This window comes from Actinia tenebrosa, unplaced genomic scaffold (assembly GCF_029948245.1).
Source record: "Actinia tenebrosa isolate PJP-AT-01 unplaced genomic scaffold, QUT_ActTen_1.0 PGA_scaffold13__45_contigs__length_12533684, whole genome shotgun sequence".
NCBI classification, from domain to species: domain Eukaryota; kingdom Metazoa; phylum Cnidaria; class Anthozoa; order Actiniaria; family Actiniidae; genus Actinia; species Actinia tenebrosa.
This window is the reverse complement of record NW_028292573.1, coordinates 8,755,119-8,776,698: the sequence shown is the minus strand read 5'-3', so window position 1 is coordinate 8,776,698 and position 21,580 is coordinate 8,755,119. Positions and strand designations below refer to the sequence as shown.

Here is a 21,580-nt window from a genome sequence, read left to right as displayed (position 1 = left end):
TCTTTTGTTAGATCAACCAACATGGAGGCTCTTTAATTTTTGCGCCGCAAAAATACATTTATTCACTTGGGCATAATGTTTTCTCATTTTGTACCACATGCTATTCTCTTGAGAATAAGATTCTTTGTTTGAGTTGTATCCATATTCATGGTTCTTCTCCTGTGCAATTATTAAACAAAGAAATGATACTAAGGAGAATGACACATGGTTGGAAATGGGTAAACATTACACCAAAGGTTTACAAGAAAGTCTGTTTAGACACTTTTAATTAATGATCAATGTGCATAGAAAGTTATAGTAATTTAAGTAATACTGTAGACCATTTTCAAGTTGCAAATTACCGCTGTCTTTCTCCATTACAGACTCATTTGCAAAGGGTTAGCCTCGATTTTGTGCAGAATATTCATGTTTTCCATTCAAGGTCCATTGAGTTTCAAAGTGTTTGTATTGTTGAAGTTGTGCATTCTTTACTTTACCGTTGGTATTTGTGAATATTTAGACACTGATACGAGGCTAACCCTGAGTAAATGAGTCTGTAATCAAGGAATACTTGAAAAATGTCTATTGATATCTTTTCTTTCAGGAAATTTCTGTTACATCTATCTCCAAATGAAGGATTATTTTCTAAGAATTTTGAAGCCTTTTCTGTAACAAGTGAAGGGAAAGAGGAAAGAATATCGATAGATAAACTGAGATTCTACAAAGGCTATGTAGAGGGTAAGTTGATGCATAGTAAAATATTTGATGAAAAAATATTTGCAGTAGTTCAACCTCTAGGCTTTCTCCCTTGATTCTGAGGTTTCATACGGGTTCTCCAGTTATCCTCCCTTCACAATACCTAAAACAAAATTTGAATTTGATGTGTGAGTTAGCTGTGCCCTGACTTAGATTAGCCCAGAGGTTGTTTCAGGGTTCTATCTGTGAGTTAGCCGTGCGCTGACTGACATGTAGATCAGCCCAGAGGTTGTTTCAGGGTTCAATCTGCGAGTTAGCCATGTCCTGACTTAGATCAGCCCAGAGGTTGTTTCAGGGTTCTATCTGTGAGTTAGCCATGCCCTGACTTAGATCAGCCCAGAGGTTGTTTCAGAGTTCAATCTGTGAGTTAGCCATGCCCTGACTTAGATCAGCCCAGAGGTTGTTTCAGGGTTCAATCTGTGAGTTAGCCATGCCCTGACTTAGATCAGCCCAGAGGTTGTTTCAGGGTTCAATCTGTGAGTTAGCCATGCCCTGGCTTAGATCAGCCCAAAGGTTGTTTCAGGGTCCAATCTGTGAGATATCTGTGCCCTGATATGATGTAAGAAAGATTATGACATCGTTGTCAATAAATTTAATTTATTTTTAAAAATTACATTATGAAGGAGAAAGTGATTCTCATGTCAGCGCACATCTAAAAGATGGATTGATGACAGCTACAATAGCAACAAGCAATGAGACATACATAGTAGAGGTAAGTATGCTACGACTGAGAAGGGGCACCTTCTTTGCTTGTGAGCTCCCTTCTAAATAAGCAGGGACATAGGCAGGGGGACCAAGGGGGCTAGTTCCACCCACCACAAGTTTTTGACAAGTTTTAATCGATCTCTCTATCTGGACAGCTAACCAATTATATTTTGGTGTTTTACATCGATGCAGTGTTCTTACCAGGAATTTCTTTTAGGGGGTCAAAGGGCCCACCAATCCGAAATTTAGGGGCCATTTAGAAAACTGGATGGGCCAAAATTTTAAAACAATGAATAATAATGTTTTTAGCCAGTAACTCTGTTGCAAATCTACAACAATGTAAGACAGTTTTATTAGTAATGACAACACAATAAAATTTCGCTGGGCAGCCATACTTGGGCCATCAATAAACAAAGGCAGTTAACACAGGCTAATCCCAGACGTCTTGGCGATGGCGGCTATGTTCGATTCGTGGCGTTTCATGTGGACTTTCACCTTGTTTATCGACAATAACATAATGCGACTTTTATTATTTCAAAAATACTCTAAATCTTTTAAAACTATCAGGAAGTATTCTTTGGATAATTCATGCGCCCCTAGGGGCGCATAGATTTGATATTTGCGTGCCATTTCTGATTTTTATGCGCGAATCCCGCAATGGCGTGGCCTGGTAAGAACATTGTTGATGTATAAACTCTGCCTATTCAAACATCGAGGTGAAGCGTTGATGTCTAATTGGTTAGCGGTACAGAGCAAAATTAAAACTTGTCAAAAAGATGTCAAAAAGAAATCAAAAACTTGTAGAAATATTCACTGTACGGCGCGTAGTATTATTAATAAGTATGTACATACTACCAGTAAATAAAATCAGAAGTAATTGTATCGAAATAATCTTTTAGCCATCATGGAGACACATCAGTAATTCTAGCAAAGATCAAATGATATCCTATCGACATTCTGATGTCAAGTTTAACGTCACTTTTCACAAACCAAGGTTAGTGCAGTATGCCAGTCATTTCAGTAGTAATTATTTTGCTGCATGGTTTTCAAGGGGTTATTGGGTCAGCTTACCTAAGTGTACATTATATATGGGCATATAAAGTATGTACACTGTAGGTGCTTTACTATGTTTTATTATATAGTTAGGATAATAAGCACGTGCTAATTGGTCGAAAACTGTGCTTTATTAGTGAACGGAGCACAGTGCTGACACCATCCGCATGTGTGAAGTGCTGCTAGATCCTGAGACTGTCTTTCTTTTTGTGTAAATAAATTCAACACAGAAAAAAAATTAGTAGCTATATGATAAAATGAATACAACAGCTTTTTCTGTGCTCCGTTCAGTGATAAAGCACTTAGGAAGTGATAAAGAGGAAGAGGAGGAGGAAGAGAAGAAGGAGGATGGTGATTATCATCATCATGATCAAGGAGGATAGTGATTATCATCATCATGATCATCATGATAAGGAGAAGAAGGAAGAGGAGGATGATGATGATGTTGATGATGATGATGATCATGATGAGGAGGAGGAGGAGGAAGTGATGGTGATGGTGGTGATTACTATTTTTATCAGTCTATTGAATACATTTGTTTTTTTCTAACAGCAGCGATGGTCAGAAAGAATACAGCTTTTGTGGCAACACATCCCCTGAAATTAAAGACGACATTAACACTACCCAAAGTAGTAAGTACACTAAGAAACAGAAATCAAGAATTCAATAAATAGTATTTCATCTGCATTTATTTTTACCGTCAAAAAACATGAAGCATGACCACTACACAGGAGCATTTTTCAGTTCATATTGGATTTTTGGTTGTTCAATACTCCATTAATGAAATCACAAAAATGAAATTTTAATTTCAATTAGCCATACAGACATGTATGTCTCTGTGCTTATGACACTGATTGTGGTTTGTTTGAAGTGCCTATGTCACAAAAATCAATATTTTCAGCATTCATTCTACATGAAGTGAATAGGTAAATGGTAAAATTGTTACGATAAAAGAAAAAAAACAATAAAAAAGATAAAAGTATAAAAGTTCTTGTTTATTGCTATGTTACAGACCAAGACGACAATCAAAGAAATCGCCGTGCAGCGCTACCAACCAAGTTACGATGTCCATTAGCTCTTGTTGCTGACTATCGATTCTACAAGGAGATGGGGGACAGCGATGAGAAGAATACTATCAACTACATGGTAGGACATTAATAAATAAATTGATTGATGGATGGATCATTGAATGAGTGAACCGATGGGTGATTGATTGATGGATCATTGAATGAGTGAACCGATGGGTGATTGATTGATGGATCATTGAATGAGTGAACCGATGGGTGATGGATTGATGGATCATTGAATGAGTGAACAGCAGCAGGGGGGGGGACTCGCGATCGATGCCAAAGATATACGGGTTTAACTCGCGGATTTACGAAGACGGGTACAGCAGATTTACCGCAAACGGAGGTTAAAATATTCCTTAGATATACATGGCCACCATCAACGACATTCAAAACAAAACTGTGCGCAGGCTCGGAAATCAGGTGATGGATAACTCAGACGCTGACTTTGTCTTCGCTACATTTATGGAGGGAAAGACAGACAAAACTATGAATCACAAAATGGCTGAAAAGATAATCAACAGAATGCCGGCCGGTGACTACCGTTTGGAGTTGACATTCGTAAAGTACTTAGACGGTGAGTGGATAATAGAAAAGGGTCGTAATCCTATCAGAGCGTCTGGTAAGCAGAACCTGTTCGTTTTGAATAAGCACACACGACCGGGAGCACTTGAGGGAATAGACATGCTCTTCTACGAGGTCGCTTACCCGGTTACCGTGGTCATCTACGGTGCATACGAAATTAAGAAGCCGGACGTTAAGAAGCTTAAACCAATGCGACATCCTGGTAACTGCGTTGGGAAGCTGGTTAGGGAGTTTTTCGAGGATTCCTCTCGGGGTGGTAAGCTTACGCCAAAAAGAAGAGAAGCCATCAGGAAATGGGAGCATTCTACTCGTAAAACTGGAGGAACCATCGAAAACATCAAGAAGTTGGAAACCACGTTAGGAAGGCGAATCCATGTGAAAGATATCACCGACGGCTTTATTTACCCAGGAACGCATAAATACGAAGGCAAAGGTGCTCCCATAGTCATTTACCAACATAACGCGCACGCGTGGAGGGAGTTGAGGTTCCCAAGAAAGAAGGAGACAAAGGTCTATAAGAATTCCCCATTGACAGAATTAGTTCATGAGAATTCTATTTGGTTAATGGATTCAGAAGGATGTCAATTCATGACGCAAGATGGTACTTTATACCGACCAGAAGTGGAACATCAACGCATTAAAAGCGCCTGCGAAACCCTTGGTGAGGACTTTTCAGACGAAGTGCTCAGCTCTCGCAGCTTGGACTTCTTAGTCGCGAAGAAAAGGAACGGCTGGAAACCTACCCCAAAAGAGTTCAAAGATATCTCCAAAGCTTGCGTAGAACACGGTCACGGCGGTCTTTGGAATATGGAGTACAACGAAGACGAGTACGTGTCGTTGGATATGAAACACTGTTACCCCGCCAGTTTCAAAGGCCTTGGGGATTGTAAGGAGTATTATGACCGTTACGGACATCCAGACTCCCAATTCTTTAGGGTGTCACTACCGGGTTACTACGACGCCCCAGCAACTGGATTCGTACGACTGACCACCTTGGAGTTAGCTAAAGACTTACATCCCATAATTTACGCGTGGTATGGGAAGCACCTGCAGGAGAAAGAATGGATACCCATACCCCTACTGAAGTTCCTCGAAGAGCGCAAGCTTTTAAAATACACAGCGCATGAAGCCATACTCTGCCATAGCGCCTTTACACAATGGCTTCCAGAGCACAACCCCACAGCGCGTGTGGTCATAGGTAAATTCACACAGGGCGCAAAAGAAGGCGAAAAACACATGCAGCGACGCTTAATAACAGACGCCGGTGAGCTAAGCTTCCTCATAAAACGTGCACATGACCAAGGAACAATGGTATCCGTAGAGAAATGGGACTACTTCATAGAAGGTCAAAAAGAACAGAAATGGAATGCGCTGTGTTATTACCAAGACCATCGACCACAGTATTACCATCTGCGTGCCAGCATGCTAGCATATGCGCACATCAATCTCTTAGCAATGCTGCTACGGTTTGACAAAGAGGACATCCCACGCGTAGCCACGGATTCCTTGTATGTAAAGCCAGAAGTGTTAGAGAAGATGCAGGAGTTCTACACTGCCGATGAACTCGCAGAAAGTGGTCAATGGCGCGTCAAAGATGAGGAGATAAAAGCATGGAGAGGCCGTGTAGAATATCACGGAGAACATCTTTACGGTAGCGTGGAACCAACCGGGGAGCCTCTACCGTCGGTTGCGGACCCAATCTCTTACCAACGCTTCTCTTACCTTTACGGAACGGGAGGCAGTGGTAAAACTACCAGGGTTTTGGAACTCTTTCCAAAGATAAAGGTGTTAACGCCAACGCACCGTCTGGAAAGAGAATTAACGGAGATGGGTTACGACGCGCAGACCTACCACAGCTTCTTCCGCTGGAATGGTCAAAAGTGGGTACCAGAAGCCATCCACGACATACCCCCGGTGATACTTTGGGATGAGATTTGCACCGTTCCTTTAGAAATCCTGCAGGAATTTGTAGAATTCCTCCGTGGAAAGTGTCAAGTGATATTCGCCGGAGATCCTTGCCAGCCTCCTCCAATAACCGGAGAGATGCCCCATAAATGGTTAAAAGAAATGGTAGACCACTCCGAAGAAATTAACACCGACTACCGCAGTAAGGATCAAATAAGAAACCTGAAAGCAGAACTTCGGGGCCTTAGTGACGCGGAACAAAACAAGATACTACGCAAGAGGGTACGAGCGAAGAAATACGAGGACTTCCTTCACACATGGCATCCAAAGGATTTGGTGCTAAGCAGCAAACGCGCATCACAGTCTCGCATACAGAAAGACTTGCTAAATATACACCGAGAGCGCTTCCCTACACATCCCGTACCTGTTTCTTACAAACCCCACGATACCCGAATGCAAAAAAGAGATGTCTGGGTACCTGGTACCGACATCCAACTACAAAATGCTGTAACACATGATAAAGCCTGGGTACCCATAGAAAAGGTGGAAAAAATTACCTCCCACCCAGATTGGCGCTTAGGTTACTGCATGACAGTCCACAGCGCGCAGGGGCTTACCATAAAAGAAACCTTATGGATCATAGACCAGCGGCTGTGTTGGAGCAACCTTATCTACACCGCTGTAAGCCGTGTGGAGTACGCAAAACAGTTAAAAAGAGCCTGGGGGCCACAAATGCGTTACGACCGCACCCCAGAAGACATAGCAAAGGAGAACATTGCTAAGAAACTCCTTCGCTACAAGCGGCACGACGAAGAAAAGAGCAAAGATCCCCGCTATGCGGGGATAAAGTTTGACCTATGCGTGGACGACGTCTATAAGAAAGGGGCACGGTGTGCCAAATGCAACATACCTCTACTATGGAGGTTTGACCCGAATGATGATCAGCAGTTCTCCGTGGATCGTATCAACAACAAACGCGGGCATTGCAGAGGCAACGTAAGGCTGACATGCCTAGAGTGTAATCGGGCGCGTGGTGCTGCGCTACTCTGAGTCTTTGGGGACTATGAGCAGCTCTTCCATGACGAATCCGCGACTTGGGCCATTTAGGTAATACAACACGGGTTGCCCTTCCTTGGTGACGGACTTTGAAATCTCATACGTTTCCAGGGACCAGTTAGGATCCGTGGCTCTCTTACTGCCACCTTCGAGTTCCCCCGGCTGATAGAGGTATCTGACCACTATGTCGCGGGGTAGCTTTTTTTCCTTCAGTCCGACCGCCCTCGAACTTCTGACGTAGGACTTGTGTTCCACGTGTTTCTTTTTTATGGCATCCTTGGGTTTTATTCCCGTAGCCCTGGCCGCCTCGTTGTTCAAAGCCGCGACGACCTGGGGGAGCCTCTGAGTCCATTCCCTGTTGCGTTTGGAGGGATCTTCCAGCTCTTTCCAATACTGGTACCCAAAGAGACGCTCGGCCAAGGTCTTATTGAATCTTTCGACGATGCTCTGACCCCTGTGGTACTCAGCTTCGGCTCTCCTAATCTTAGTGTCGTGGTCTTTCAGGGTCTTAGTAACCACGCCCATGAACTCTGTCCCCGCATCCACTTGCAGCAGCTTAGGCCATTTCAAGACGCGCTTATAAATCCTACCTAGGGCTTCTGCGACTTCTCCAGAATCCTTGCTGGTTATGGGTTCGGCGTCCTTGTATCTGCTTGCGATATCAACTACGGTCAAAGCGTACCTATAGGTCTTTTTTCTCACCTTATCGTGCGGTAAGAAAAGCAAATCTGCCTGATGAACTTCATTAGGGGGTATTTACGGTAAAGCTGGGCCTGGGAATGTACTTAGGCACGGGAAGATAAACCTGCCAGAGGGTTTGTTTTCTTAGCCAGTTCTTAGCCGTTTCATCTGATACCCTGGCCGCGGTCGCGAGTTTCTTGATGGCCGACGCTCCTTTCCAATAGCCTTCAGGCCCATAGTAAATCCTTTTGAGTTTGTCCTCTACGCGGCCCATTATATGAATAGAATCGCGCTTCGCTTGATTCAAGCGAAGGATAGGACAAGATTGATCTTACGTCCGTTAAAATCCACCGTCTTTCCGTCCACTTTAATGGTGATGTTTATGCTTTCTACCAAATTAGACAAATCATAGCTCAAAGAAATGGGAGTGTATTCTTCTGAGTCAAATGGACTACCTTTGGGTAGAAACTTGGACATAAGAGAAGACTTTTCTCCATTGTTGTAACTATGAACCAAGTCGCAATAGACTTCGTAAGAGGATGCGACTTTCCATTTCACATCATATGTACTGCCGCTATTTATCGTGGTACTAGTAAGGCCCAGGAGTTCTACCAATGAACTGTCCTTCAAATTAGCGCTTCCACTATTTTTCTTGAACTTCATTTCATGGGGTAATCCTGTGGTAAGAGTATATCCATGCTTTGCTAGCTCCTTAGCCAGTGTTATGGGGGTGTAATGGGAATCTGGTAACTTTGGCTTGGCGCCGGAAGTTCCGATGACAAAGCCGCCAATCAAATTATACCAAGAATTGTACAAAGAGCAACTAACCAACCGAACCCTTTCCGCGCGGATGGGAGGATTCAGATAAGTGGTAAAGTTATTCTTATTGCTTTCCAAAAAGACGATCATTATATTCTAGGCGCCAAAGGCGCCACTAGAGGCTAAGCGCAGCTCAGAGCAGATACGCCAAAGCCACGCCTCCCGCCAGCCCTGCAACTCCCACGAATACCAACTCACTATCTTTTTGTTTCTTAGAAGGCTGGTAGTAATTCTTGAACTGAGGCTTTCTCATTCTAAAGTCGGGGTGTGCTTGCGCATAAAGTTTAAAGGCGTAGTCTGTATTTTCGAAGTTCTTATCCGCCTGCATTTTGTCTTGGTAGTTCTTGTCCAACCAATCCCTGTAAGCTTGTCTTTTTTCATTCCAAGCTGCCACGTCCCTTTGATATTTCTCCAGCGCTAAATCATGCCTTTTCCTTTCGGCGGCCAAATCTCCGCTTTTGTCGCCTCTGACTAATCTATCCAAATACTGACCACCATAATTAGCTCCAGTGAATGCTAAAGCTGCAATAACTCCACCTACGACCACGCTAGCCATTATATATTAGAAAATCACACCGTAGGTAGGTACTTTTCCTTCCGTAGGTAATCCTTTACCATGATAGCCCCGCCTACGGCAGCGGTCATTTTAGCAAAATTAGCGAAGCTCCTGCTTGGGTCTTCAGTAAAGTCTTCTTTGAGCACTTTCTTACCAACCCAACCAATACCCGCAACGATGGAAGTAATAATAGCTGCTTCTTCAACAGTTTTCAATAACGCGGTTGACATTATATTACAAAGCGAGAAGGAAAATCTAGGTCGCCGCGGGTGATAAATCTACTCCATTTCAGGGATCTTACTTTTTCTAACAGCCGGTTCCACAGGTGCGTGATATGTTGCGGCCTCCCACTTTACTTTTGGCTTCGTAGCCCGCCATTGTAAGTAGAGGCTGCCTGCTGCTATAGCGACTCCTAACGCGCCAATGACGTACCCAGGATTGATAAAGGATTCCTCTTCTTTTTCCTCCACCTTTTCTTCTTTTTTGGCTTTGTTCTTCCTATTCATCTCCGCGAGCTTCTTTCCCGCGGCAACTCTGCCTGGAGATTTAGCCTTAGTAATCTTGGTATCTTCTACGGGTGGTTGTTCTTCGGTGCCACTCATCTTATATTAAGGGACTTGAAGGACTTGACAAGTAACTTGATGACGACTTGACAATGACTTGGCAATGACTTGACAACGACTTGACTAAGTACTTGAGGTGACTTGACAACGACTTGACTAAGTACTTGAGGTGACTTGACAACGACTTGACTAAGTACTTGAGGCGACTTGATCAGGTACCTCGGCAAGTGCCGCCTGGAAGACCTTTTCGACTTCTCTATCCTTCTTGAAGTCCTTCCAAGTTGTTCCAAAGAAACCTAGTACCTCCTTCAAGTCGACGTGCTGAGCTACGTGAAGTGCCGCAGAGGCGACTGCCATTAACTTACCGCACTTCAAAGACAACCACCCGCAGGTTATCTTAAGTTCTTGGGCGATAACGTAGTCCTCGCTTATGTCCTTCCGCAGTTGCTCCACGTCGTCTATAGGCAGCGCAAGTCCAAGGAGCTTGGTGGCAAGTCGGATAGCGGAGTCTGCTACGGCGTCCGTGGTCTTACTTGCAAGGGCAGCCTCATACCTCTTATGGAACTTTTTAACTTCCTCTTCTGACAGCTTATTAACCTGCTCATGGGTAAGTTCCTTGCCTATCATTTCTTTACACTTCCCCGAAGACACAAGGATGTTAAGTTGTTCCTTGAGGTTACTTTCGTCTAACTGTGTGGGGACTTCATCTAAGAGCTGCTCAATGTCCATATATCTTTATGGAATACGGAAACCTCAAAGAGAAGATCATCTTGGAATGTTGGTGCGTCTTTAAATGCCGCATGTATTCATGCAACTGTTCCTTGGATATCTCACCGCCGTAGTCGCTTAAGATGGTTTCCAGGTCAGACTTACTTGGAGTATAAAATACTACGAGAGATCCTATGTTTTCCCTAAAAGGCTTGGAGACACTGGTAAGCTGCTGCGAGAGCAACCAAACGCTGATATTGTCGTGTCTACCGCTGAAGGCGAGCTTCACTAATTCGGAGGTGCGCCTTTTTACGTCGTCCCCGCAGGCAATGTCATCCAGTATAAGGAGGGTTTGCGTATCTTTAGGGAATTGTTTGTGCCAGAACTTAAGATGGCTGGATAACTCGTTAGGATCCAGTATGTCCACAAAGAAGTCGTCATCTTTCACTCCTATGCCCGTCCAGGTGCGGTTATTCACGTAGGTGGGGCAAAGCAGCACGATATAGTCAAAGCGGTATCTAAAGGGTCCAAATAGCTGCTCCACGACGAATTGGGTCTTTCCGCAGCCGGTGGGTCCTACTATCAGAGCGTTACAAGGAATATGGTTCGGATCCATTATATATACGATGGACCCAGTGGACGCAGTAAGAAGGATTGCCACCGACGCAAAAGATAAAAGAGACACCATAGAAATGCAAAGGGAGGAGATAGACCGGTTAAAAGAGCGCGTGCAGGAATTGTACGATGAAATGTGCGGTCTGAAGCGCGCGGAGAGGTTTGGTGCGCTTTTGACGATGGCCGGTTGGGCAAAAGAAAGCGTGCAGGACTTTATTAAGTATCCCTTATAAGGGTTAATAAATTCTTATTATATAATGAAGTGTAAGGATTGCGACAGGGAGTTCAGCAGCAAACAGGCTTTGCAATATCACCAAAAAAAGAAGGTATGTTTTAAAGAGGTGGATAACGTTACCACCTGCGGCACTTGCAGCCGGCAGTTTAGCAGTAAACAGGCGCTGCGATATCACGTGGAAGGAAGGGTGTGTTTGAAGTCTAAGGAAAGACGTTGTGCTGATTGCAATCGGCTCTTTAGCACGCCCCAAATGTTGCAATACCACCAAGAAAATAGGGTGTGCTTAAAGGATGTGTGTGCGCGCTGCGATGAAGGTCTCACGGACGCATGGCATCAACATAGATGTCGTGGTAATTATGATTTGGACGTCGTATGCGAGGAGCATGGTGATATCGCTGCGAGATGTTGCCCAGCGGAAACCATAAGGAAGTTAACTCTTCGTAAGAAAGAAATAGACCAACGCTTTACGGAGTTCGACCGCGCCGAAGGTACGCGCTGGGAGAACGCAGAGTATTGGAGTGCACCCTGTGACGCGTGTGGCGGCTTAAGGAAAGGAGATGATCATATCTGGCAGTGTTTGTGCCCGCAGCATTGTCCCCGCGGTTTTAAGGAGTACTTGGATCGTTTTGATGATTGGCATGCTCAAAACATGGAGGTAAGGAAAGCCCGTAAGTAAAGTAGGGTTTGCGCAAAGAGTCTCAAAACACACTCTTATATTTATTAATATTCTTTGATTGTTTATTAAGAATAAAAGAAGAAACATTAATAAATATAAGGACCCTTTTTGGAGAAGGTATGCAGAACTCAATAAGAAAAGAAGAAACATTAATAAATATAAGGACCCCTTTTAAAAGGTATATGCTAGCCTACGCAGCCGCCTTCTTAGGAGGCATTCTAATTACCCTTTCAATATATGGACTGTATTACTTGCGAACTACCTGCCGACTGCATTACCCCTCGTAAGCCGCGTAAAAAATACACCTGCCTTCATTGCGACAGGGTATTCTCCGAAGGATCCTTTGTGGGGCATTGGTGCTCCGCGGATCCTAAAGCGCAGCGGGCGCTTAACTACAAAGAGGAGATGGAGTGACTCTTCTTTCAATGTCAAACTTCCATCGGCCATTTACCTTACCATAGCTGCGTAAGTGGGTGAATTCCTCGCCCTGAATTACGTACCGCACGCAATCCGGCGCCCAAAGGGAATATTCCTTGCCTTCTAAGTCTTTGAGGACTAACCGTAAACGGTCGATGTCTTCGAAGACGACGTAATTTTTTATTTCGTATGCTTTACCGTGGACAAGATCACGCCAGTGAGTCAAGCTGAGCTTCATTATACCTATGGAATATCTTTAGGTGCGTTTTCAAAGTGGCGTAGGACTTAAACCGCTTTACACAGCCCTTACAGGGAATACGAATGCCATCCGCGTAATCCATCAGGGCACGGCAGATAATGTCGTAATCGTTGCTAACCATCGTTAGGTAACCATTTACGTCAAGCTGTGAGATTTTCTTAGATTGCTTCGCGGATAAGACGCCGTTTCCTTTTGGGGTTTTCAACTCGATACACAACCCGCGGTATTTCTTATGCGCATTTAGGATTAAAAGGTCGGGTTGACCGGCTTGGTAGCCTTTTCGCCAGCAGGTTATTCGCTTGCTGTCTGAATCTTGAAGTTCGCCAAGACCCGGCGCTATGATGAAATCGGGGTAAAACCTACGTGTGTAGTCGACGACCTTCGCGTGTAGGTCGGCTTCATTTTCGATCTTGAATACTAACTTGTTTGGGCCGCCAAACCGCCTTTCTATTGCATATTTACCCGTTTTCCTTAGCGCGGGTAGGACTTCCTCAAAGACCCAATCACGAAACTCCACAGCTTTGGGTAGTTTGGAGCTAAATATCAGTTCGTACAAACCAGGTTCGGATATAAACACGGCATTTGGTTGCGTAGTAAAGGAGCGGTGATTCGCAGCCCCTTGTAGATCAACCCATTTTTTCTGGTATTTCTCAGATACGTGTGCTCTAATTGCATCTCTAGGGCGCTCATAGCCCAACGCCAAAGCCACCTCCTTTGCTTTGAAGTACAAAGTTTCGCCTTGCACTATGCATTGCAGTTTGGTTTCGTTGTTTTCGAATACGCGAAGCATTATATACCAACGATATTTTTTTATCAAAAGGATGAGCGAGTGGATCAATAGGCAACGCTCTTTAGCTGATTCATTTCTACGCTCAGTTGCGCGTCAGACACGACGAAGACGTAGCAGTTTATTTTGTCGCCGTCACTCGCACCGGCGTTCTTGGTGCGCTTGATCTCCAATGTTATGCCGTCCTGCGTATTTACCAACCGCAAACCCTGGCCATGTAGGTCTTCGTCGTTAATGGTGCGCATATCGATCCACAGCGCATACTTATCATTAAAGAATTCTGCGGGGGATATCTGATCACCAAACTTGCGCATTGCCTCCCTGTACACGTCTGCGGGCTTTATTCCCTGGGAGTAGACCTTGTTTGGAACGCCGTTGATATTCACGCCAACGTTGGTAATGTTGGGGTTGTGAAAGGCTTCGGAGTTGCGCTTGCCGGCTTCGTAGGGTTTGGCAAACACCAGCATTAGCCCCGTGAGACTTCTTCGGGGGAGGTTAATGCTTTGGTTGATAACCTCATCCGTCTTATCCAAGAAGCTAAACGTCTTATACATTACTACGTGGTCGTATAAGAATGCCTTCCCGGAGCTGTATTCCATGCCAGCGCTACGGGCCAGCTCTTCGCTGTACACCGTTTCGTACTGTAGCTCTAAGTTGGTGATAGAATAGGGATCCACGGCTCCGCTAATTGCGCTGTCCATTCCTCCTATGACGTTCGTAGTGTCCGCCAAGGTTACTTCAAACTGTAACTCGGATAACTGCCTGGGGTAGTACACACCATGACTCGTAATTACTTCGAAATCCAAAGGGATAACGTACTTGCTACCATAGGCGGTCTTTACCCTTGTTGCGTCTGCTACTGCGGTTGCTCCACTGGAGTCCGTAGGCGCGGGGTTAGTATCGCTGCGAAGCTTACGAAGAATAACGCTTCCAATTCCCTGCTCTATCTTTTGTGCACGGTCAAAGGCTGTTAGCCACAGATCCTTATACGTGGTGTACAGGTCGTACCTATTCAAATCCAAGAGGGATTCCCCTGCGAACTTGATTCTCATCTTAGAAACGAGGTTCCTACCCACGTTATTGACGGTATAGCGCTTGTCCTTGGTGGTTGGTTGTATTGCTAGGTCAAACCTTAAAGCCAAGGTACCAGGAACCAATACTAGGTTATCCGTTAGGCGGGGCACGCCTACGTACAGGGTTTCCCCTGGCTTTGCGCTGCTGGGGGTAAAGGTGACCCGGTGAAAGGTGCGTTCTGCTTTCAGTCCGCCAACCTGCTTAGGTAATACGTTGGGATTTAACTTTGAGCTTATCATATATAATGGAAGTAGAAGGAACAGACCCCGACTTCGATCCCACCACTGAGGAAGGTCAGGCTGACATTAACGACGGTGATGAAGAACCGCTGCTTCCCACCCAACAAGTCGACGATTCCCTAAGGGATAGGATTGCAAAGGCCCTAAGACATCCCAAAGCACGCGAGTACACGTTTCCGCGTGAGCACATAGAGCTTCAAAACATGGGCGAGCCGGAAGCAGCCGCGCGGGAAACCGTAGAGTGGGCAACGCAAGAGCTAGAGCTGCGCTACGACAACTTTGATGCTGACGACGTAAAGCTCACGGAAAAGGGAAACAAAGTCCTCATAAGCGTCCAAGACTTAAGATTTCCCGACAAAGACCGCTGGACAAAACCGCAAAACCTCTTTGATGAGGAGGGCAACGTTAGGGGTGACGTCTTGAGATTAAGAGGCTTTCAGCGTGCTACTAGAAGCCTGTTAGAAAGGCTGCACAACTTAACCGAAAGGACTAACGCGGAAAAACGTGCCGCGGATCTGCAAAGGGAGTTAAGAGAAAAAGACGTAGAATATGCAAAGCAAGGTCAGCTACTTGCCGATGCTGAAAAGAAGTCCGCCCATCAAGATGAAAGAATAAAAGAAATAGGAAATCAGGTGGATCAGGCCCTGCGCGAATTAGACAAAGCACGGGAGGACTTAGGAGAAGCCCAAAGCTCTGGCGCCTCAGTGGAAGCACTGCGGGAAACGTTGGAAGAAAGGGAGGAGGAATACATGAAGCAAAACCAACGGCTTGCCGACGCACATAGGAGGGAAGTCGAATTTAAAAATCAAGAAATAGCTGAGTTGGTAGACCAAAGAACCCAAATTCGACGTGAAAGAAATCAAACTCAAAGGGCTCTTAACCTCGCCCTGCAGGAGTTGGATCTAATTAAAGACGATACCGATAACCTACAAACCACCATAGCCGGCTCTTTAGTGGAACGGCGACGGTTAATGGCTGAAATCAATACTAAGGAGGAACAAATCCGGCAAAGAGATCAGGCTATCGAAGACCTGGAGGGGCAAATAGAGCGGCAGCAAGAAGTAATTGCGGACCAAGCTCGCCCCGAAGAGGAAAGGGAGGCAGCCCAAAAGGAAGTAGATACGCTTGAAATACGCCTTGCGGAATTACGGGCGCAAAAGGACAACCTGGAAAAAGAGCTGGGGCTTACCACCAAGGAAAAGGTAAAAAGAGCTCTGGTGAAGTATGGTATTCCGCTGGCGTTTGCGGTTGCTATTAGTACCGTAGTAGGAGTCATCCTATCCACGCTTAAGGCTACAGGCGCGGGCGTAAGCAAGTTAGGTAAGGGACTAACGGACTTGGGAAAAAAGATGGCAGCCGGTCTTCCTGGGCTGCTGGGTAGCGTCCTTAGCCTGGTACTTAGGACCGGCGGAGAACTGTTGAAGTTCGTGGGGAATAACATTTGGATCTTGGTCGTCGCTATTGGAGTGGTACTCCTGAAGAAGATGAAGGGTTAATCTTATCCTTGTATGTTATGTCGGGCTTATCGTCGTCGGGTGTCCGAGGCGTCCTCGACTGGGGATAAGTAAAGATAGTATTCGCGCCGCCTTGATAATGCGGAACTAGTGGTATGGCGGTCATGGTAGAAATGGTCTTATGATGCCAAGCTCTATTAGGTTTGTTAATCGCACTATTTACGTAAGCTACGTAACTACCGCGCGAACCATCTGGGTGAATTTGTAACTTAACGTAATTACAATTAACCACCATTTGAAACGTAGCCACGTAAAACGCCTCGGAACTAAATGGATATGGCTGCGTCGAGAAATGAGTAGGCTCTCGATTATTGGTTGACGTTCTAAAGGGTGTTAAAGGCTCGTCATTTTCATCAACTAGCCTAAATCCCATGATACTACCATACGCCTGGGTAATGTCAATGCTACAAATGATCAATGCAAGGCCTCCAACTTCAACCCACATCCCAATATCGCGCCAACCGCGACCGGTGTAAGTTTCATCCCTTAAGTGATAAACGTAATGGGTTTCCTTCCAATGTGGATTCATATATTTAAAGGCTAAGCACCGTAAGAGTGCTGATGGTTAAATGGTTATAAGCCGTGTCCCTTTGATTTTCTATGCTATTCACACAAACGCTCCCCGTATCGTCTACGCGCATTTGCAGCTTTACCTTCCCATGGCAGTTGGCAACCATATGAAGAGTCCAAGTTGTAAGATTCTCAGCGCTATTCGTTGGCGGCTCTACGGAGAAATGCGCAGGCTCCCTGTTGTTTGTCTTCGCGCGCATAGGCTGCAGTACGCCATTCTCATCCAGGAACCTAAAGCCGACGTTGGCATGGCTGCTCGTACCAATGCAAATACTACAAAGGATCAATTTCTTTCCTGAGTAATTCAAATTCACGGACATGCCCGTGACATCAACCCAAGATGCCTGGGTGTATTTTTTCTCGCCTGTGTAAGTCGTATAAACACAATCTACTCCAGCTACGTAGGGGTTGTTCATCGCCATATATAATAGCTCAGACCAATGCTTGCGGTGGCTAAGCCGGCTTTTAGTAAGTTATGGTCATATTCCTCAGGTATCGCAGGCATAACCTTCTTTGATGGTTTCTTAACTACGGGTAGCTTCGTTTCGTGTGACTTTTTTGGCTCCTCTACGAAGTGAGGAATGCCCTTGGTAGTATCAGAGTTCACGTCATTCGCCCCAAACTTCATATCCTTAGTAGCTCGCTGCAGTTTATTGTTGTATCCTACTACAGAGCCAGTATTTATAGATAAATTACTGGGCATTAACCAACAACCCGGGGCTACTGCGTAGTCCAACCTCGCCTTAGAATTTTGTATGGCTAGTTGGTAACGCTGTACGCCCTTGCTAATGTCGCCCTCCAAGATCGAACTTTCGAATAGAATCAAAGCTTCGGCTCGCGTTTCTTCTGCGGCGCCCGTATTTCCGATTATGCTGGATCGGGTGTTTACCTGAGCTCCCAAAATGGAATACACGTAAGCTTCTATGCTGCGGTTCAAACGGGCAAGGCCGGCTTTGGTTAGTCCTTTACCTTCTGGGGGTATGAAATTAAAGTATTGCTTCGTTTGCTCGTCGTTGGTAATCTTAATAATCAGTGGATTGGCCCCGGCATACTTACCACCCTCGTCTTTGAACAGAGGTCCGTCTCTGACTTCCTTAGTGGTCTTGGCATTTGGTTCAAAGAAGGTGCTACTGTCGTGAGTTTCTTTGTGATACCCAGTGTCCCACTGCAACCGCAGCGTATGCACTTCCTTATCGCTTAGCTCGTGCCCACCAATCCCCCAATAAGCCCAAACGTGTCCCAGCCCATTGTTAGCGCCCGTAGTGCATCGGAAATCCTTCCCTACAACACCAAACTCCTTACAAAGTCTATCATAAGCCGGCACGCTGTATTTGTTATCTCTTGGATAAAACGTGGCATCTCCCGGCAGCGCAATAACACCCATCTCATGCAGTATTCTTCTAACCGTGAAGTGAAAGTGAAACATAAATATCGAATTCTTCATCAAGTTTGCGCTTACTCCACAGCCGCTAGTGGCACACCAAACCGCAAAGTTCAGCTGCTGCGGCCAATAACGCATGTTAGGACCACTTAACCATTCATGAGATTCCTTAGCGGTGGTATGATTAATGGGCACGTTTTTGAAGATATCTCGCACCTTTAACGGAAAGGAATGGTTGTTAGAGATCCGCATGTTCAATGTCAAATCCAAACTTGGATGTTCATCAAATGAAACCGCGGGTATCGGATAAGTACCGGTACCAAGCAATAATTCCTTTGACCAACCTTGCACGGGCTTATGTTCGATATAACCAGAATTCTTCAGTTGATTGTCTATCTGATCGACCAGCGTAGGTTTCAAATCCTCGTTGCTGTACATCCTAGAGCCGTTATAGTAAATACCATCGGGCCTTCTTTCGAACTTACTGGGGTCTGCATGTGGAAACATCTTCCTAAATGCTCTCCAATTCCAGTAATCCCGGTTGTCGTGATGTGGCTGCTCCTCTACGTTATTCCCAAAAGCGTCGTACATTAGTATATATAATGGATGTTATACCATCAGCACCTCAGTTGTACCCAGATGTTCCCTATACTACACCTAACGAACTAAACGCTGAAAACTTTAGGCTCAACAAAGCGAACTTAATCCTGGCTTACTTGGAAGGGCAGGCAAAACACTATGAAAAAGTTAGAAAAAAGTACGTTAGAGCCCGGAGTACGCTACATAAGATTGCGATAACTTCAGGATCCATATCTGTTGTGTTAACGGGCTCTGGCGTTGCTACTTCGCTTACTGGGCCGGGAATAATCGTTGGAGTTCCTTTGGCCGGCGTTGGGGCAGCTTGTGGTATTATTTCGGCTGTTGCTACGGGTATTATGAAAAAGCTATCCACGAAAATATCCAAGCATGACACGACAATAGCTCTGTCTAGGGCTAAAGTAAATACTATTACCGACCTTGTCTCAAAGGCTTTGCGTGACAGAAAGATAGACGACGTAGAATTCTCGCTTATTCTGGCCGAAGAAGACAAATACGAGAAATTAAAGACGGACATAAGGAATAAAAAAACAGTCGTAAAAGATCTTTCCGAGGAATCTCGCAAAAAGATCTATCAAGAAGCGAAAGAAGAGCTTCAAAGAAAGCTTGCTCAGTAAACATCTGCTTCGAAAAGAGCGTGACGGGATTCTATTTACATATCGAACGTCAGTCTAGAAATTACGCGTAATATAAATTCAGTGAATTATTACGCGTAATATAAATTCAGTGAATTATTACGCGTAATATGAATTATTTGGCGAATTATTTGGCGAATTATTACGCGTAATATGAATTATTTGCATAACCTTATTTGGCAAATTATTACGCGTAATATAAATTCATCGTATGAATTACGCGTAATATGTTATTGTCGCCTCGGAATCCATCCCAATAGGGGGTGGTTGGGGTCAATTTTGTAAAATATTTCGTAAATTACGTTAGGGTAATAAGGAATATCCTTATCCAGCCGACAAAACATCCACTCGGCTTTTGTCATATCAGAAACCTCAGGAATAGACTTACCGGTAATTTCAGACAAAAGATAGGGAATAGCTTTGTAATATTTCCCTAGTTTTAATTTTTTCAATGTCTTCCGTAGGCTTTGTGGGGTTGGCTCTTCTAAATGGTCTATGATTTTCTTCTTTACTTCGTTGTTTAAATATACCGGTCGATAACCTTGGATATGACTCATCCAGTCTCTGAAGTATTTTATTCTCTTATATGGCGTTTTCTTACGACCTCCATTGGCGTAATATTGCTCTTTGGTAGCATTTGGTACGGCATTACGAATATTCTTACCACACTCGTAACACTGTGCTGACGTGTCATCTTCTATTTGCATTTTTTTACCACAACACCAAAAGGGTTCTGGCTTAGGTACGATAACTTTAGGTCTTAGACAAATTATGCAAAAGTCGTTAACGAACTTCTTACATTCGTGCATCGTATATTTATAAGATATTTTAACCTCCGTTTGCGGTAAATCTGCTGTACCCGTCTTCGTAAATCCGCGAGTTAAACCCGTATATCTTTGGCATCGATCGCGAGTCCCCCTACCTGCTGCTGTGAACTGATGGGTGATGGATTGATGGATGATTGAATGAGTGAACCGATGGGTGATGGATTGATGGATGATTGAATGAGTGAACCGATGGGTGATAGATTGATGGATGATTGAATGAGTGAACCGATGGGTGATTGATTGACGAGCATTGAATGAGTGAACCGATGGGTGATTGATTGATGGATCATTGAATGAGTGAACCGATGGGTGATTGATTTACGATCATTGAATGAGTGAACTGATGGGTGATTGATTGACGATCATTGAATGAGTGAACTGATGGGTGATTGATTGATGGATCATTGAATGAGTGAACCGATGGGTGATGGATTGATGAGCATTGAATGAGTGAACAGATGGGTGATTGATTGATGGATCATTGAATGAGTGAACCGATGGGTGATGGATTGATGGATCATTTAATGAGTGAACTGATGGATCATTGAATGAGTGAACCGATGGGTGATTGATTGATGGATGATTGAATGAGTGAACCGATGGGTGATTGATTGATGGATGATTGAATGAGTGAACCGATGGGTGATGGATTGATGGATCATTGAATGAGTGAACCGATGGGTGATTGATTGACGATCATTGAATGAGTGAACCGATGGGTGATTGATTGATGGATCATTGAATGAGTGAACCGATGGGTGATTGATTGAGAAACCATTGAATGAGTGAACCGATGGGTGATGGATTGATTGATGGATGATTGAATGAATAATTGAATGAACGGATTGATGAGTGATTGATTGGGAAGCACAGGTAGCATAACTGTGAGAGCGCTTGCCTGTCATCAATGCGACCTGAGTTTGAATCCCACCAGGTTCAGTGTAAACAAATGAATGAACAAACAAACATGTGATTTGTGTATGACTGGTTATTTTCTCATTTTGTGTGTAATTAATGGTCCCTTTCCTAATTGTGTTTCAGATAGGAATAATTGACCGAGTGGACCAGATATATAAATCAACAGTGTGGAGTTCTGGTTATGGTGGTTTTGGATTTGAGATAGGAAAGGTAAATGCTGCCACCATATAACAAAAGAAACAGTTTCTGTACCGCATTTTTATAAAAGATATTTAAACTTTATAAAATTCCTCCAACAACCTCCCAACCCTCCACTGACAACCCACCAACACCCTTCTGCTCACCTACCAACACCCTACTGATAACCTACCAACACCCTACTGACCACCTACCAACACCCTAC

The 21,580-nt window shown here is 44.5% G+C and overlaps 1 protein-coding gene across 1 annotated transcript in view; it reads left to right on the top strand.

Annotated features, from left to right (window-relative positions):
* Window positions 1–21,580, top strand: part of LOC116292316 (ADAM 17-like protease) — a 35,562-nt gene that overhangs the window by 1,590 nt on the left and 12,392 nt on the right. The window contains exons 3-8 of the mRNA XM_089029264.1: window positions 584–717; window positions 1,359–1,447; window positions 2,340–2,434; window positions 3,046–3,125; window positions 3,506–3,639; window positions 21,301–21,387. Of these exons, the coding sequence (XP_088885390.1) occupies window positions 584–717; window positions 1,359–1,447; window positions 2,340–2,434; window positions 3,046–3,125; window positions 3,506–3,639; window positions 21,301–21,387 (619 nt within the window). The remainder of the gene's footprint in view (window positions 1–583; window positions 718–1,358; window positions 1,448–2,339; window positions 2,435–3,045; window positions 3,126–3,505; window positions 3,640–21,300; window positions 21,388–21,580) is intronic.